At 40.3% G+C, this 13,388-nt stretch overlaps 1 protein-coding gene across 1 annotated transcript in view; it reads left to right on the top strand.

Annotated features, from left to right (window-relative positions):
- Positions 1-13,388, top strand: part of diaph2 (diaphanous-related formin 2) — a 369,240-nt gene that overhangs the window by 265,613 nt on the left and 90,239 nt on the right. The window contains exon 25 of the mRNA XM_020591281.1: positions 6,071-6,195. Within this exon, the coding sequence (XP_020446937.1) occupies positions 6,071-6,195 (125 nt within the window). The remainder of the gene's footprint in view (positions 1-6,070; positions 6,196-13,388) is intronic.

Below are 13,388 nucleotides of genomic sequence, written 5' to 3' on the forward strand. Positions count from 1 at the left end.
TTTGTCTCTTTCTTGTGCTGTACACTACCTCATCTCCTGTTTACTTGCAAGTCCCACCGACAGCTAAATAAAAAGGTATCATTTTTATTGGAAATAAATATAATTCTGTCATTGCAGGAGGAGGTGGGCGGTCAGGTTCAACTAACTCATTTGTACAAAATGTTCTGAAACAGATGTAATAGTCATCATTCTCTTGATAACATTCTGCTGATCAATAGCTAGTTTCGACCCTGATGTGATGAATATGCTCTTCGGCTGGCATTTTGTGTCTGGTCATGCGTGGAGTCACTTCAAGGTCAGCCTCTGCTTATCATCTGTGTTGTATATGCAAAGAGTTTGTGGGAGGAGGTTTGCTGAGAAGATAAGCTGGGTGGAGATGACCTCTTCTAGGATCCTAAAGGTTTCAACATCTGTAATTTCTAGGGCTTGGGAGACCTTTTATATATGATCAAAGTGTGTATATTACATAGCAACACCCCCAGCTCAGTTATTTACAGTATATGTAGAAACACAATGTATGCCTTAGTCAAGAGATCTATCCATGAACAGTTTCTGGATTTTGTCTTTGAGCCCTGCTGTTGTACTACACTTCAGTTGTCAAAGAGCTTTGGCTTTAAATCATGTATACATGTCCTATTTATGCAAGTTAAAATAAACCTCCTCATTTAGGCCTAAATCTCCTGTGAAAAATTCCTGGTGGCACAGCGAAGCAGTGGTTAGCGCTGTCACCTCACAGCAAGAAGGTTCCAGGTTCGAGCCCAGGCTCACCCTGGGCCTTTTTGTGTGGAGTTTGCATGTTCTCCCTGTACCTGTGTGGTTTCTCTCCAGGTACTCAGGCTTCCTTCCACAGTCCAAAGACATGCAGTTTAGCTTGACTAGTGAATCTAAATTGCCCGTGTGAGTGTGTGTGTGTGTGTCTGGTTTGTCTACATGTCAGCCCTGTGATAGACTGGTGACCTGTCCAGGGTGGACCCCACCTCTCTCCCAGTGTCAGCTGGGACTCACTCCAGTGACCACATGACCCTGTTCAGGACTAAGCGGGATAAGTAATAGATGGAAATTCCTAATTCCTGAACCATGCTCCTTAAACCCTTTTCAGTGGTCCATCACCATATGTAGCATGTTATCTTCATCATAATTATCACATTATTCAGATATATTTGAACAAACTTATCATCATATCATACCTACCAAAACAGGTAGACATCCTATAACATATTTCCACTCTCTGCGTTTATGCTTCTCATCTGTGTCTGTCTCTCTTCTTCTTCCTTTCTGCTCCCACAAACATACACTTGCTTGGCTTAGGTGATGAATGCATTTATGAACGACCTTCTCCTTTAGTTTTATGTTGCATTTGTCTTTGTTTTCACAAGTGTGTAGATTATTTAAAACTTGATCTTTTATGCTACGTTGGCAGCAATGTTGAGAATAAATCTCAATTTCCCTTGTAACCTTTGGCGGCATCGCAAGAGCACTGGATGAAAGATTGTTATTATTTGTCTATAAATCAAAATGAAAATTGCCCCCTTCTACAAATGACTGAATATAAAGTTGACATCTTCACATTATAGCGCCTGATTTGGTATTGTGAGCTACACAGTATTTTTCCCTCACAGCTTTTCCGAAGGAAGCAGGGCAAAGCTTAATGAAATTGTTTTTGTCCGGCTTTTGTTCATGGGAATGAGTAATGCATCAAGGGCCCGTAATACCCAGCTCATGTCAATAACTGAAGGATGTTGACCACAGGAGTTTTTCACATCGTCTGTATTGTTCACATAAGTTAACTTCTTGTTTTTCAAATGGCTTTTGTCTTTTTTGTACTTTTTCATGCCCCCCATACTAAAGTGCAGTTGTCTCTATTGCTTGACAAGGGCATAACCAACTAAAGAGTACAGCAGACAACTTAACTTTTCTTTTTATTTTTGTAAGATGTTACCTTTTTTTTATTTTTACTTCTCTGTCAATGAAGGACTTTGGCTGACCTTGTTGACAACAGTCATTAGAGTAATTTTATGTGTCAGAAATCCTCTCTGACTGGAAAAACGGAATATACAGCTCTCTCTCCTCTGATAAAGTTGAAATTTGTATTCAGAAGATTCCAGTGTTGCTGTTTCTCACCTGCTGGAAATATAGCAGCATTATTTTTGTGGTCATTTTTGTAGATTATTTGAGGAAAGAAGGGTAGTAATACTAATAAATATACATTTCTAAACAGTGTACCTGCCTATAGCATCAAAAAATAATGTATATAATAAGTATGTTCAGTGTCTCAGTGACAAGTAATTTTCATGTAATCTGTACTGTATTCCCATTGCTTCATTCTTATCCTGCAAATGGCTCCTCTATGACATCACTGCAGTTAACCTTAGCTACTGTTTCTTGGCTACCATGGTTACTCGTCAGTGTTACAGCCAAATTGTTACCCAGTACTATTACACATGCCACAAGCAACTATCATAAGCCACGGTAATGACAAAAACCTTCCGATGGCTCAATAAAGCTATGTCATTTTGATTGTTTCTTCTCTTGCATCCATCTGTCCACCTTCCATGCTGTTCATTTTCCTTTTTCACCATTAGTGAGGCTGAGATCATTGTGACAAGAGCATGTGGATCTCAGAGGCCCTATCACTGGAGAAACAGGCTATGTGATAGTGTGGTTTTCTCACTGTCATCCCCAGGAGTCAGTTCTGTGAGAACTGAGGAGGAAGGGTTTTGAATCCATCCAGCCAGCCAGCTAGCTGTAGACTAATAATGACAGTGCCCTCACCCTTTACTCTTAATGTGTTGCTTCTAGACTGATCACAGCAGACAGTTTGTGTGTGTGCATGTTCATGTTTGTAGTTTGGTCATAAACAACCGAGTGTCCTGCCATACCTTCAATTTGTCTGATTTTAGCACCAGCTCTTAACAAAAGTTCCCAAATCTCATCATGTCTCCAGTTAGATATTTTCGTTGGCGTCTTCATTGTAATTGACCATTTTTCTTTGCCATCAGATGTTTGTATTCTTCCAGTTTCACGCCGGTCACGTGATAGAATGTCATCAACATGCTCACTAGCTCCGGGTGAATATTCTGGACTGTATGCTGCTGTATTCTCACATGGGCTAACTCCAGCTCACCTGGACCTTAAGTGGACTTTGTACTAGGGAGTTAACTCAAGCTCACCTGGACCTTAAGTGGACTTTGTACTAGGGAGCTGGCAGAGTAAAGTCAGACTTTTAGGTTCTGACATACAGCTCTCCTAGGTAATGTCTAAATCAGTGGTTTTTTGGACTTTTTGGGGCCAAGGCAAACCACATGGAAAACCAAAATCACAAGGCACGCCTGTATTCATGTCCATGGAAAAGAGCGTCTGTACCACGTTATCGGCCTTGTCACTCTATTAACATTTATTTTTATTTACTTATGACATAAAATGAGTGAGTGAGAGAGGAGGGGTATATCTGGCATGAGAGGGAAGCTTCAAGATATAATCACTACTTATGATCAAACTAAGAAGAGCGATGCACTGGGAATAAAAACTAATTTGCATATAAACAGTGAATACATGCCAACAGAGAAGAATATGTACTGAGTTGGAATAAAAAACATTGATTTGATTTGATTTATTCTTTCAAGCATGTAAAGACAGTTGATATGACAACACACATAATTTTACACATAATCCAATATCAATTTGCTTATACCTAGTACATGCTTGAATGGAGTAGGAAGAAGTCAGACTTATCCAGTCCTACCCCCTGACATCATCTTACCATCATTGGTTTGCAAGCAGTAAATGATTCTCTTCTACACCACACAAGTAATATACTAAAGAATTATTACAAAGTGTTAACATTCATACCCCACACCCACAATGTTCCATCTAATTAATCATTGAGCCTGTTCTTGCATATATCTTGATTGACACATACCTTTATATTTATGTTTAAACTCATCAATTCTATTACTATTTTTAATGTCCACACTTAAATTATTCCATAGTTTTACTCCACTTATGGAAATACAAAATCTTTTTTGGGTTGTACGTATAGCATGAATTTTTAAATTTAACTGACCCCTTAAATTGTATCCCCCTTCCCTTTGGCTGTGGCTCATGAGGTAGGGCAGTCATCTCCTGACCAGCAAGTTGGTGGTTCAACTCCCGGTCTCCCCGCATGCCTAAGTGTCCCTGAGTAAGACACTGAACCCCGAATTGCTCCCGGTGGCTTGACTAGCGCCGGTGCATGGCAGCCTGTCGTCATCGGTGTGTGAATGTTGTGTGTGAATGGGTGAATGGTGTATGATCTTCTGTAAAGCGCTTTGGCCAGTGCAACACACTGTGAGAAAGCGCTATATAAAATACAGTCCATTTACCATTTCATTACATAGTTTTTGAATTCCACCAGGTAATAAATTGTTCCTGGCTTTATACATAAACACTGCAGTCTTATATCCCACTAAATCAAAAAATTTTAACAATTTAGACTGTATGAAAGCTCCATTTGTGTGATCCCTATACCCCATCTTATGCACAATTCTTATCGCTCTTTTTTGTAATATATACAATGGTTGAAGTGAGCTTTTGTATGTATTTCCCCAGTTTTCAACGGCATACTGTAAGTATGGTAAAATCAATGAAGAATACAAAATACGTAGTGCTTTCCCGTCCAAAATATATCTAACCCTTGCCAATATCGATATATTTTTTGCTATTTTGTTCTGAACATATCTGATATGCAATTTCCAGGAGAATTTGTCATCAACTATGACACCTAGAAATTAAATTTCATATACTCATTCTATATTAGCTCCCCCAATTTTCAATTGAAGTTCATTATCTAATCTACAATTCCCAAATACCATAAATTTAGTTTTATCCAAATTCAGAGATAGTATATTACTGTCACACCATTTCTTTATCTTCTCAAGTTCCTGTGAAACCCGTCTAGAGAGTTGCTGTAGGTTTTCACCCGATGCCCATATGGTAGTGTCATCAGCAAACAAAACCATCATTCTACTTTGCAATAAGCTCCGCTACTTTCCTCCGTCACCTTATCACACAATGCCACAAACAGTCTTGCTCCCTCTGGTGCAGATTTTGTGCTCTTAAGGCCACATTTCTCTCAACAAAGAAGGGATGTTTGGTTTCAGGTACCTCTTCTAGTTGCTTGGCACCACATTAGTATTAACTAGCTTCTCACTACAAATGGCTTTTTCTATCGTTGTATACCGCAGTTGTCACAAAATCCCATGGCACATCTGGACTTGCCATCATTTGAGAACCACTGGTCTAGATAATTTCAGGGTTCCAGTGCGTGTCTGAAAAGGGCTATAGACACCAGTGATTTCAACTGCCTGTCAAAACAAAATCCCTCATATCTATTACTGATCAGTTTGCTAGAATTGTCATGCAGCAGGGCATGTTTATTACAGAGAATTAACAATGCTTGTGGAATTAACATGTGCAAAAAAGTATGAACTGCAGTAAATTTACATAGAATACAGTATATAAGGTCATATAAAGGTCTATCTTGAATGGTAGAAGTAGTTTTGCATGTAACCTGAAATTAATATTTTTGACACCAGTTATTAAATGTATAAACTCTTGATGTGTGTACGTATGTGTGTGTGAGAAGTTATGTGTGTGTATCAATAAAACTAAAGCCTTACTGACAACCTAAACACGGTAATGCATCTGTGTTCCGGTTCTGTCTGATCCCCTAAGACACTTATTGCCGTTTGAAGTCTCCACTTGAAAGGCCTGATCTAAAAACTGGATTCCACAGCAGCTCTGCAAACAGTGATTACAGACTGATTAATGAGCCACTGTAGACACACACACTGTACACACACATTCGCACATACTTGCTTTCTAGGCCACACACACAAATGGATTATTCAGGAGTCACTATGTCACGAAATACAGTCAAACATGCTGTAGCTCATTTTTATTTACATTTCCACAATGTTTTCAGGGACATTATGACTTTCCATTTAATGGAAGCAATTTAATAAATGTAATATGAGTCAAATTGTTGCTAATGTTTAATTTAATTATATGTCTTTTTGTTGCCTTTTTCTAGTGTCAGCTGAGATTTTAAAGAGCAGTTTGACCTCCATGGAACGTCACATTCAGAGGCTTGAGAATGACATTGAGAACTTCCCCAAAACGGAGGACCAACGAGATAAGTTTGTGGAAAAGATGTCGATATCCTTTTTAATGTGTTTATTGTTACTTTTTGCATAGCTTTGTGTTGGTTTGCTTCTCAGAAACACATTCTGGCGTATTAGAACACGCCATGCACCGTTTTGTCAACGGCAGTGGCAAGCGTGTGTTGTTTGTGCTCTGCCTGGCAGCGGGAAGGTGTTTAAGTCACTTGGTGTGATAGGTGGCACCCAAGGGAACTCAGGGAATGGATCTGACTGCCACGCTGTGAGATGTTGATCCGATCTCCCGCCTCACTCTTCCCTGCGTCCCAAGAGTGAAATCATGTCTGTGGCTATTTTTACTGCACTCTGCCACCACTGCCTGTCCCCTGGGGGGCTCTAATAGGGGCTCTAGCCCCTCATACCAACTTATCACTTATTCCTGATTTCATCTCCTGACTGACCACGAGTCCCTCCACACAACCATCCGTGGATCTTCTCTCATGGCACCTCTCCTGTTTCGATAACAGAGTGTTTCACTTAAACCCCAGCATCTCTGCTCGCAAATTGAATTAGCCATGTCTCTGCAGTTTCTTGAAAGCCCCTTTTGAAGAGGAAAGCCATAGGTTTGATCAGTGGTGGAAATCAAGTCTATTGTCAATACCCTGAAGCTGGGTGCATTTCATGGAAAACAGTAAAGCAGTCAGCAGTGTCTTCTCTTTTGTTTCTGGCATTATTAAGAAAAGAAAGAATTACTGAAGTGTAATTGAACAAGTGAGTAGGTGTTTCCATATGTTAGGCACCCACATGTAAGACAGCATTTAACCTGATTTTTGCTTCCTTTTGTCTGAGATTTATCTTAGCTGACTTTGCACATTGGGTGGTATAAGAATAATAGCCTCCTAACACATTAACAATCTGCTCTCAGTCAAAGAAGGGCACTTAAATTTGTGTAATTAAAAAACTGAAGCAGAGACCTCCCTGGTGGCAGCTCTGAGGCAGAGCAGGCAGGCAAGAAAGCTGCTCTGCCCCTCCATGTCAGTATCGATTCCCAAGCTCCTTCGAGAATTAGAGGCTTGAGTGAGAGGAAATGGAGAAGTGTAGATATACTGCAGCATGGCTCTCCCTCACTGTCTGGACTTCCTCCCCAGAGAGCGCCAGAGAGGAGCTGGCTGGCCAAGACCTGAAACACCCCACTTCCTCCTCTCTCTCTCTCTCTCCTTCTTCCCTTCTCACCCGAGTTTTGCTGCCAGGATGGAGACTTAGTAGGGTTTATTAAGATATGCATTTGCCTTATTTAAAGTAGGCATGCACAGAAAACTATGACAATCATATGTATTTCATCTACCTGAGTTGTTTTCCATTTTGAAGTGTTTTCATAATGGTTAATGGTACCGTTGTTTCTTTCCCCTTGTTTTTACAAGTGACAGAATTTCTGTAGTTATCATAATTTTCACACACAGGCACAGGAAGGAGTCAAATTATGAAAAGTGCATGCACATTTGTTGTCTCGCTGTCTCCCGGAGTGTTTGGTCTCCTGTTTTTAATAATGTGATAATATTCATAATAATGTCATGATAACAAAGTGTCAGGAAAGTTTTTATTTCTACTATACAGTAGAAATGTGGTGCCTTAATTTGCATAGTACATAGTACAAGTATATAGTGAAATAGGATGTAAGTACACATTTGGCCAAGTACCTTTGAAGTCATGGGTCTGTTAGTTACTGTAGGACATTTGTGTATATGTGTGTATACATGTGTGTTTTAATTTAACCCACTTCTGTGAAGTCTGTCACCCAGGACAATATTTTCTACCAGTTTAAACCTCCTAAGATATCAGATGTTGGGCTGTTTTTGTGCAAGCGAGCATGGTGATGGAAATGAAACCTTGTACACATTGAGCAAACAGGGAGATAAAGAGCTAGAGAACGGAGGCTGTGCTTGATTTGCTGAGGTTTTTGGTACCAGTGTTTGCAGTGAGCTTAGGTAGCACTCTAATCTGTGTTGCACAGCTAAGTGTTGGAACAGTGACAATGAAACACAGTGCTGTATATTTTGGGTTTACATTTGCTTTGGTACAAATAAGACAGCAGTGTCAAGGCAAACACACCTTTTAAACTTTTCCCTGGGATTAAAAAAAAAAGAATGGTGGTTTCTTGTAGCATGACAGATGGAAGAACAACAACAGCTAAAAGTCATGCATTTGATGCTTGAGCAACCCGGAAAAAGTTAAGTGAGGCGCTATTGTCTTGACTGTTGGGCACTGTGATGAATGAGTCAGTCTGCATTTGTGTGTGTTACAGAGAGAAAGGAAGAGAGTAATTTGCACTGCATGCGTAGGTGAGAACATGCGCCTTTGTTTCACTGTGACTCTTGTCAGCTTTTTACTGAGATTAATTTCAGGAGGCTATGGTCACTGCAAGGTATTTTAAATATAGTGTGTGCCCCAAAGCAGCATAGTTTAATTAAACCTTCAACAATAAATGGTTGTTTTTTTGACCACACATGATTTGTGTTCATAATTTGTTTAGACTTCAGAAATTTTTGGTTTTACCCATTATAAAGAAAAATTTCTATTGCAAACAATTTCTGAGAATCTTTTATCAGTTATCTGAGGAAGTCAGTCCAATAAATTAATAGCAGGAGAAAATTACCCCAACAGACAACAGTTATGAAATATGGAAATAAAGAAATAAGAAAGAGGGGAAAAGTATGGACGAAAGAGAGACAGCAGAACTTAGTGGAAGCGCTTCATTCGGCTTTATTGATACATTTTTCTCTTTCCATTACTGTAATGTATGCAAATGACTGAATGGGGTGTTTGTTCAGCAGTTTAGTGATCTCTATCTGTCAGAAGTAATGGGTGCCCACAAAGGCTGTAGAGTTGAGGCACAAGCCCCCAGAGAGTCCTATCTCTCCCTTTCCCTCTCTTTCTCTCTCTCACACACACACACACACACACATTTCCAGTTGCTGCTGGATATGATAGAGTAGAGCTCTGGCTTCAAGCGGGACTCTGCATACTTGAATATTAATGGTAGTGAGGTGGCTCGATGGGGATGATGAGACTGGGCTGAACCTTGATGGATGCTTGGACACGTCCAATTCATCTCCCCTGCTGTTCTCAATGCCTTAGACCCACCCACTGAAATTTAGCTTAACCTCTTATTTCCCAGGAGGCCACAGTGGTCTTCCTGTAGACGTTTTTATTGGTCTGGTTTGTTTTAAAACTTCTTCTTGTTTTTATAACTTTTATTTGTGCATAATACTGTATATTTGATGCTCCTGGTTAGTTGCTTCCAACTTCTTCCCTTCTTGTTCATGGCCATGTTTTTAGTGTGAAAATAGATATAATGTGCCCAGAAATCCCAGCAAGTTAGTCCTATTTGTTAGATCTAAGCCAAAGTTTGTCTTTGGGAAATCAGCTTCTGACTCAAGTGATATTTTTTTTTCCTGTAATAGGGTTTCTGCTTAATTACCCTGAGATAATTCAGATTTCTAATGTTTCTGTCATGTTGACGCCTCCCTCGACAATTTCCTGCCAACATTTAGAAACAGGTGTTTGAGCAGTAATACAGATCCACACTAGTTATTGATAACTGTTGATGGATATGAAGCCTCGGGTTCTGCGATCCTACACATCCCTACACATTAAACTGTGCCAGTTTCTCACACCAGCTTAGTCCTCCCACACAAACTAAGCCCAGACACAGTTTTCCTCGCCCCAGGGCTAGTCTGTAATACCACCTCTGTGGCTTGAAAATCGACAGATGCATTTATACAGGTAGCACCTTTTTGTTGTTCTCAGAGACTTCAGCCTGATTTAGTTCGGGCTTCAAAGGAAGACATTCACTACAATGCATTTATGTATGGCCCTCGTCAAACTGCAACAGTTAGACGCTGTTGGTTTCAGGCTAGGCTGTGTACAGGTGCAACATTTCCTTGTATCGGCACCAGGCGCTTAAGGTCAAATAAATAGTTGTTAGCGAAACAATTGTTCTGTTTAGCAGGCTGCTGACTTTAATCTACAGAAAAATCCCCTGTCAAAGGCTTATTTTGTCTGGATGGTGCTGTTTGGAGTAGTTTTCCTGCTTTAGTACATCTTTATGTGCTTGAATGAGAGGTCATGTTATTTACAGAATTATCATTTTTACGTTTATATATATTAAAACTAGGTTAAAACTTGCTGCTGGCACTTTCAGTAACTCCTTATAATTGTTAAAACAGAAATACACACATACAGTACATGCTATCCCTCTTAATCACCACCTTCCTTCGAGTCCCCACCAAACCTAATGCAAGTGTTTTCAGTGAAATTCACTGTAAACTGTGTGGCCAATTAACTTAAGCACAGATAAACCGTGGAGCTTTTTAATTATCCAAAATTCAGTGGAAACTGCTGTAAATAAGTAGAGGTGCTAAAACAGACTCTGCTCGTGCCTGACTTGTGCATCTGTATGTCTCACCTCAAAGCGAATGTCCAGACTTGGATAAAACAACAGCAAAGTGCAATCTCTAGAACAAATAGTCACCTTTCATGCTGCATTCTGCATGTCAGAGGGGATATTAACATTTTAATTAATACATTTGAATAGGAGCGTGTCTCAGTAAACCTTTGCTAAAATTAACATTTTTAATAACAATGATGCTGATGATTATTGCAAAGTAAATGCAGAAAATGTAAATGAATATGCAGTGATTATGTCGCTGTCTCACCAAGGATTATTTATTCAGGGCCACCTTATTACCTTTGACAACAAATATAATATGTGCTGCATTTATATAATGTTTTAAGGCTTGAACTGACATTGTTGCAGAGTGAGTCAATTAAACTGACTTTTAAAAATACAAATGCTATAATTAAATATGTATTTACAGCCTTTTAACCCTTTAGGTAACCCACAGTACATACAGTATATCCTGCCATACTCAAAACAAATAGTGCTACTTTCCTACTGCTCTGCCAAACTTTTCATTTTGTACATTCATTTATTTTACTAAATCTAATTTAATCAAGTTTAATCCAATGTAAGACGAGGGAAGGCAAGCAAGTGCTCACATTTAAGAAGGTGAGAGCTTCAATTATTTGTCATTTTAGTTTGCTAATTATTTGCTTGATTATTAAATTAATGGTCAATTAAAAACATCACATTATTTGGCCCCCTTTATTTGGCCATTCAGCCATTCGTGCTCCCAAATTCACACACCGGCGACATACCAGGAGCAACTGCTCAAGGACACTTTGACATGTGGACTGGAGAAGCTGGGAATAGAACTGGCAACCCTAGGGTTAGGAGATGACCCGCTCTACCTCCTGAGCCCCAGCTGTTGCCCCCTCTGTCGTCCATGGTGTTCACTGCCAGCCAGACGACCATCTCTGGGCCCTGTGGTCATATCAGTGAATTCCCTAGAAGTTCACCAATCAGTGTCTTGTTAGGCTGACACTCTGCCTGATGTGGCAGCTCCATTAACCAGTAGAGTAAGCTTGCTGACAGTCCGCCTGGACTGTAGCTCCCAAGGGCAGGAGAGGGAGTGGTACTGGAGTACAGGGGGTATACCCATGATGTACTCTACTCCTTTGCTCCTGAGTGAACAGCTGTCACGTTCCGCTGCCAGTCCTGTAGGGTGTCCGTTGGGATCACCTGTTTCTTCTTGGGATTCAGCCCTGCTCTGCTGCAATCTAAAGTGCTTTCTTACAAACCTTACACACCTGTTGTATGCAGTATTCTTTTGTAAGGCTGATAGTATACAGCATTCAGTATGAATATTTAGTACATCCAGAGTCAGTGTATGGGCTATAGTGTATTGAGTAGAAAATTATGGGTTTAGTTAATCAGTTTTATCTTCATGTGTCCATGTGTCTCTCAGCTGCTGGATAGTTTCAGTCCTATTGTCCCAGGTCTCTGCTGATTATTTCTGCTCTACAGAAAATTGGGCTTAGGACCCAGGGGCAGCAGCACCAATCTGCACCTCATTACTTCCCCAAAAGGCCTAGGCTTAGTGCGGGGTAATAGACAGAGGCCCAGCCGCCCTCATTTGTCATGGGCTCCTGGGTTTGATGCAAAGCCCCCTTGAGCACTTGTTGCCGAGCTCTAATCCTGCCGTAGACACCGGCTACGCTTCTCTGCTTAGCCATCCCCACTCTCCACCGTCATGGCTCATGATTTCACTTTCATTTGATGTTTTAATGAAATCCCTGACTCAGTTGAATGGCATGCCCATTGTTGGCAAATTATTCTATCAAATGCAAGTGGAAGAGAAATGTGGCTGGCGACATTTGTGTAGCAAATATGAGCCACTGAGGGTTTGTGGTTTTTTCATCAGGTGAATCCACAATAGAAGATTGTTGGAGTTAAATAAACACAGGTTGAGTCACAGAAAAATGCACATAGAATAAATTTCATGTAGGATGCTGTCTCTAAGTTCTCAATAGCCACCTGGATTATCCATTCATACAGTTAATGTAATAACAAATAACAATATTACAGCTTCTGCGGTTGAACTTAATTGTAAAATGAGTTGGATGAAATGCACTTAATGCTGGTAGATGGTGTACAGGACAGGCATTTATACAATGGCTGACATTTATTCCTGTGCAGAAGTGTGTATTACCTAGTAGCACCATTTGTTGTGCCTTATTGTAAATGAGTGCTATTGGGCAGTGCCCAACAGGCTGTGGAAAGCTGCTTGATGAAAAGGCCTGAGTATCATTAGCTGAAGTTGCTGTGTGTGCCAGTTGAAAGCCTCTCTAAAATGTAAATCAAACTAATGCCTAAACACCTCCTCCCCTTTCCCCAAAGTAATGTTATTCCTTTCTTGCTGATGCTGTCGAGGGAAACCGGTGTTGTTCTGCTGTTTGCTGCTGGACTTTCTGTTGATTTCTAATTTTGCTCCATAGTGACTATCCCCCCACCCATCCCCTGACCCAGTGATCGCTGTGTCTGCATGACTGGGGGCCATTTCTTCTTCAGTCTGTGCATATACGTGGCCCCACAAATGATTAGCTGAACTTATTGACTGCATTTGCTCCCTGTGGAGCGATTAAATGCTTCATTATGCAAATACAGTGCACTAATTGCCTCACATTTGCTAATTGATTATAAGATACTGTATGTTATATGTTCGACAGTACGGCTGACTTCTTCAAAAAGATTTGGCCTGCAACAATTGAAGCCATAGGCTTTGTGAATAAATCAACAGAGTGGGCTTTTTCCCCGGCATGTCACTGTGCACACAGCTTTGCAATTTGAGG

This window comes from Monopterus albus, unplaced genomic scaffold (genome assembly GCF_001952655.1).
Source record: "Monopterus albus unplaced genomic scaffold, M_albus_1.0 scaffold2.1, whole genome shotgun sequence".
Lineage (NCBI taxonomy): Eukaryota > Metazoa > Chordata > Actinopteri > Synbranchiformes > Synbranchidae > Monopterus > Monopterus albus.